At 36.6% G+C, this 6,226-nt stretch overlaps 1 protein-coding gene across 7 annotated transcripts in view; it reads left to right on the top strand.

Moving 5' to 3' along the window:
- The window catches only part of LOC107716581 (oxidation resistance protein 1-like), a 56,640-nt gene that overhangs the window by 34,970 nt on the left and 15,444 nt on the right, over positions 1-6,226 (top strand). For all 7 annotated transcript variants that reach the window (XM_016523069.1, XM_016523064.1, XM_016523063.1 and 4 more), the window contains 3 exons: positions 3,869-4,021; positions 4,823-5,007; positions 5,315-5,970. In XM_016523069.1, coding sequence (XP_016378555.1) covers positions 3,869-4,021; positions 4,823-5,007; positions 5,315-5,970 — 994 coding nt within the window. The remainder of the gene's footprint in view (positions 1-3,868; positions 4,022-4,822; positions 5,008-5,314; positions 5,971-6,226) is intronic.

Here is a 6,226-nt window from a genome sequence, read left to right as displayed (position 1 = left end):
TTAAAGGGGTCCTATTATGCTTTTTCAACTTTAGTTAGTCTGTAATGTTGCTGTTTGAGCATAAAAAAGATCTGCAAAGTTACAAAGCTCAAAGTCCAATTCAAAAGGAGATATTTTATTTAACAGAAATCACAAGCTTTCCCAAGGCAGACGAACTTAGAGTGGTTACGATCATCCGGGTTTAAATCGCGCTCAATTGATTTGATTTTGACGCAATATTTACACTGAAGCTCGCAGGCGGCTATGGTAAGGGGCATGTCATTTCCTGACCAGGCGCCGAGTGGTGCCAATCACAACACACACTGGCCTTGCTAACCAATCACAGCACATTTCGTATTTCAGAAGGCGGGCTTTCATTTGATACAGGAACTATTCGAGCCGTTCATGCCAGACCGGGGAGAGAGGTGTTGTAATAATGTAAAATATGTGAAAAATAATGTGTTTTTCGAACAACCTAGTATGAGAGTCTGTTCTAGTACACCCCCAAAACAAAATCAAGACTTTGTAAAAGAGCATAATAAGACCCCTTTAAGGGTCGTTGAGTATAATATGAAGACTTATTCAGCTCAAAAAACAGCAAGTTATTAAGTGAAACGGCTTGGAACGTGATTTCACACTAATTCAATCTATGTCTTATTTAGTAGACCATGTAAAGTGCAAGAGAGGTTCTATAGACTATCACTTTGCATAGCTTGCATTTTTACATTAAATTAAATAGTTTCCATTTATTTTAACCAGCTTTTTAATTTGTAGTCGCTGAGCTGAACCTGTCCAATTAAATTGGGCAAGAGATCCAAATCAGCGTCCAAACTCCTTTACATCCTTGAAGACATATTAAAGACCTGCTTGGATTCAATATATGTATATATATATTCATTAAAATTCAACTTGAATTGATTAGAAGAGATCCTGCTTTTGTTTTATTTTGCCTTTTTTTGTCTTAAGATTATTATTTTGTCTTGTTTTTTTGTGTCATTTTGTTTCATTTTGCGTTATTTTTTGGTTTGTCTTTTTTATTTTGTCTTGTTTTATGTTCTTATTTTGTCTTGTTTTATTTATTAATTTTTTTGTTTTGTTTGTTTTTTCGTTTTGTTTTATTTAGCCTTATTTTTATTTCTTTGTTAGGCTTTTTTCCTTTTCCTCTTTTTTGCTGCCCGTATAGAATTATAGACATGATCTGTAATGCACAAGTCTACTGTATATATATATATGTGTGTTTGTTTGACGCTTCAGTCCCCATTAATCATAAATGAATAGAAAAAATAACCATTAAATTCTTCAACATTTCTCCTTTTGTACTCCTGTACATATTTGGAACATCATAAAGTTGAGTAAATGATAATTGAATTTAAATTTTTGGACGAAATATTTTTTAGTCTCAAATAGTTTTGTGTCCACAATGGGGTGGCGATGAATTTCCCCTTTGAGTACAGCTTTTACTCTTTATGAAGCCAGAGTTTCAAGTAATTGTTGTATTCAGACAAACTGCATTCCTCCCAGCTATGTTTGTCCCTAGTTGGTGATACTGAATGACAAATAAGAAGGAAAGAAATCTGTGAAAGATCACCATGGCTACTTGTGAGCTCATCTGTCCTTGTGTGTTAAAAAAAATGATGACTGAAAAGAGAAAAAACCAAAGTGAAGTATGTTCTTACTTCACTCAGTCATTTATTTACTTTATAACAGTAAATAAATATCGGTTCTGCATATCGGTTATCGGGCACATAAACATGCAAATAATTGGTATCGTATCGGTTATAAAATATCAATATCGGTCGATCACTAGTTTTAAGGGTCTTATTTGTTTCCTGGAATGCCATTTTGAGGTTGCCAAATGGATTGTGTCACCTCTGTTGGATTAGTCTGTGTCCCTGTGTGTAGTTCCGGCTCCATATGGTCATGGATTTACTGGTCATGCTGCCCATTGCCAGAGATGCAGGGGTACACGCTTGCATTTCCTTATGAGTCATCAATGGATAAAGCATGCACATGCACCCTTGCACACGCTTGTACTAACTTCAGATGTATTCAGGTATCAACATGCATCTCACGAATAAGAATGCACGCACATATCCCTGTAATTTTAATAGCCTGGAGTATTGACTTTGTTACAGTACCATCACATTACATGAAAACACGCAAACGTTCATGCAATATTCATGCTTCTCTTATGCATTTCAGCATTTTGATTCTACACACACAGTGATTCTACACACACAGTGGAGTGCATGGAGTGCGTCACAGCAGCCATACATTTATATACTTGTCTACGGACTGTAGACATGTAATATTAATGTGCTGGGAAAACATGTTATGCAGTTAAGCACAGTTTTGCTACATTCATGTTTGCCTTAATATTACACTACTGTTCAAATGTCTGGGGTAATGTTTTTGAACAAAGTCTCTTATGCTCACCAAGGTTGCATTTTCATAAAATAAATAAAATTGTGGAATATTACTATAATTTAAAATAACGGTTTTCTATTTTAATATATTTTACAATGGAATTTTTCATCATCATTACTCCAGGCTTTAGTGTCAGATGATCCTTCAGAAATCATTCTAATATGCTGATTTGGTGCTCAAGAAGTATTATTATTATTATTATTATTATTATTATTATTATTACAAATTTTTATCATCATCATCAAAGTTGAAATTGTTGTGCTGCTAAATATTTGTGTAAACCATGATTTATTTATTTTAATGTTGGACACTTTGTATAGAAAGTTCAAATGAAATATTTGAAATAGAAATCTTTTGTGACATCTTTACTGTCAATTTTGGTTATTTGAATGGATCCTTTGTGAATAATAGTATTAATTTCTTAAAAAAAAAAAAAAAAATACATACATTAGTACAATTAAATACTTATCCCAAACATTTAAACTATATTTGGCTCAACCTTACAGTAACATTTCACCCGAAAATGAAATAATGAAATTGTGAATAAATAATGAATAGTGTGAATAAATATTTTCACTATACTTTTAAACAAATCTTTCATGTTCCATACAAGAAAAAGTCATACAGGTTAGAAATAACATGAGAGATAACAAAAAATTATTTAAAACATGCTACTCATGGCCCATCTGTTGCAATTTACATACAGGGTGAGCATCTTTTATTTATTTTTTTATACATGCAGTTAGTAGACTAAAATTATATATCTTATTCTCAGTATCACTTGCTTGATCACTCCAGTAAACAACCTGGTTTTCTTTGATTAGTATTAAATGAGCATGTGATGTTTGTTTGTCAAGTATAAGGTGTCTCAGTGTGTCCGTGTTTCACAGAGCTCTTTGTGTGAGAAGTTGGAGTGCATCGAGCGAGGAGTCAGCCATGTGTTCAATATCTGAAAATGTGATTTTACTGTAGCTCAAATCCAGGAGTTTCAGCTTGTTCACATTTCAGCTCAGGATTCTGCTGCAATGCATTTTGTAAAGCTGAAAGTAACTTCTTATAATCATTAGATTTGTATCGGCGTGTCAGCACCAAGTTTCAGTGAGCAGTGACTTTCCTTTTTCTTGTCCTATAATGAGCTCTCACACACACAAATGCTGACAGTCACTCAACCTGTGCTGCATCATGTTAGGAAACCTGCCTCGGTCTCCTTGGTTTCCGCCTGTCAGCTTTCTTACAGCAGAGAGCCCTCTAGGGATCTACCTTATGCCTTAATGGGCTGTTATTTCCAACAAGCCTCCTTGTTATGATGACTGTGTGTGTGTGACCGTGTTTGTGTGTGGGTGTGAGTGTTCGAGGATGTACAGCTCGGGCATCATGAGCTCAGGCTTGGGCCGCATTCAGTGTGATGTGGCGAGGGCTACCACTGATTGAGCTGTTTCTCACTCAAACTTCATCCCGACAGGATTCAGATGATGTCCGTCGGAGGCACAGCACCCCCGGCCCGGGCCATGGCCCCCCTCGGCCAGCCAGAGTGGTGTCATCCACCTCCGAGGAAGAAGAGGCGCTTACGGAAAAGTTCCTTAAAATGAACTGCAAATACATCACGGATGGCAAGGTAAGTTTCAAGGGAGAGAAATTTCGGTATAAAAAAAAAAAAAAATTCTGTTAGTCAGGTGCACAGATTTGTACTAGTCTGGAAGTAATTTTTCCCATGTATTGGGATGTTGTAAGTGTTTTTGTGGCAAAACTTGTGAAATATTTGAAAGATATATACATGCATACACACTGCTGTCGAAATTTTTGGAGTAAGAAATATTTATTTATAAGAAATTAATACATACACATGCACAAATGCATACATAGAAATACATATATATTTAGATTTACATTTTGTTTATATGTTATATTTATTATGTGTATTATATTCATATATTATTCATTTCTGCTCTAGCTTGGCATTGTGTTTTTCAAATTTCTAAATTAATTAAAGTTAATAACATTGCTGAATGATTACATGTAGATATTTTACCTAATTCTCAGAATTATGTTTGTGGAATATATTGTTACATTTGGAAGGATGAAAATTAGGATCACAGAGTCTAAACACATTTTCACAAATTTACAGTATTTTCTGAGCAATTTCTCATATAGACCACATTTCCATGCTGATCTTTTATTGTAGTATTACTGATTTACCCTTAAACAGCACAAGAAAAACAAAACCAAAAGCTGGTTGCATTTCATGTCGATCTCTTCCTGCCTAAGTGGGCGTTTTGTGGCCAGAATAATTCAGTGTACAATAACAAGAACAATATGTTCCGTCTTTGCTGCGATAATCAAGTCTGGCCATGCAAGAGTAGTATATGGTCCACTGATGTTTCTTTGCCATATTTCCCATCAGTTCTCTGTCTTTCAGGGTATAGTCAGTGGTGTTCTGTTGGTCACCCCAAACAACATCATGTTTGACCCTCATAAGTCAGACCAGTTGGTGCAGGAGCGAGGATGTGAGGAGTACGGGATCATGTGCCCGCTGGAGGAGGTGCATTCTGCAGCCATGTGCAGGGAAATCACCGACATCAGGGTCCGAGAGCTTGTGCCACCGTAAGTTGCTTGACAGCCTGAAGTACTTAAAGGGATAGTGCAACCAAAGATGAAAATTTTGTCATTTGCTCACCCTAAAGTTCTAAAAACAACTAAACCCTAGTTGTTCAAAAAGAATAGAATATTTTGTAGAATGTTGGTAACCAAACCGTTGATGGTCCCCCATGACTTCCACAGTATGAAAATTTAAATACTATGGAAGTCAATGTGGGCTAGAAACCGTTTTGGGTCGAACATCTTAACATAGAAATGCATGACTTTTTAAATGACACATGATTCATATGTTGTTGTTTTTTTGTCAACCCAGAGATCTGGAGCTAGAACCTTCTGTAACTGAGGTGAGCCATCTCAAGAGGGCGCCACGTCTCAACGCAGCCGATGCAGCACACCGAATCCGTGAGACGGGCAACGACAGTGCCAGTACGGCCCCTCGCAGCACAGAAGCTTCTCTGTCCGAAGATGTTTTTACAGAGTCAGAACTCTCTCCGGTCTGTGATGATGCCCTCGCAACATCTTCCGACGAGCTGCAGCAGATAAAGTCCTCTGGTGCATCTTCGGAATCAGTGCAGACCATCAACCAGGAACCTTCAATGGTCGACACAAAGGATGTAAAAGAAGCTGTACAAGATGCAGAAACTAAGGGAAGAGGATGGAGGGATAGTGGCATCGAGCAGAGTCTGAATACTACAGATTTATCCAATGAGGTGGTGTCTGAGAACGTTCTGGAGAACATAAAAAGGGACCAGCCTGTGGATGAGGCCAAATCACGCACCACATCTGAGTCGCTTTGTTCGGACACTGTGGCTGTTGAGGATTTTGCAAAAGCCCATGAGATACAAAAGAGCATGGAAGCTCAGACTATGCAAACAACCAATGATATGAAGGAAGGAGAACCAGGGGTGACCAATGAATTCACACCAGCTAAAGAGGTTGGAGCAGTTGAGGAACAGAGTACAGAGGAAGGTAACCTACTGTTAGCACACTTGTTAACATCAACATGAAATTTCACCTGATTCATCAGTTTACATTATCCTCCCCAAAAAGTTCTTTCTGTCATCAAAACATGCACGTCCAAATTGGATGCATATATATTTTTATATATAAAAAATAAAAGTAAGTTAATAAAAATATAGTAAAAAAAAAGAGTAAATTTTGATTTTTTTTTTAAATGTTAAAAAATGGCATTTAATATACAATACTGATAAAAAAAGTTCAGGGT

This window comes from Sinocyclocheilus rhinocerous, unplaced genomic scaffold, assembly GCF_001515625.1.
Source record: "Sinocyclocheilus rhinocerous isolate Xijiao unplaced genomic scaffold, SAMN03320098_v1.1 scaffold1682, whole genome shotgun sequence".
Classification (NCBI taxonomy): Eukaryota; Metazoa; Chordata; class Actinopteri; order Cypriniformes; family Cyprinidae; genus Sinocyclocheilus; species Sinocyclocheilus rhinocerous.
This window is presented reverse-complemented; position numbering and strand designations above follow the sequence as displayed.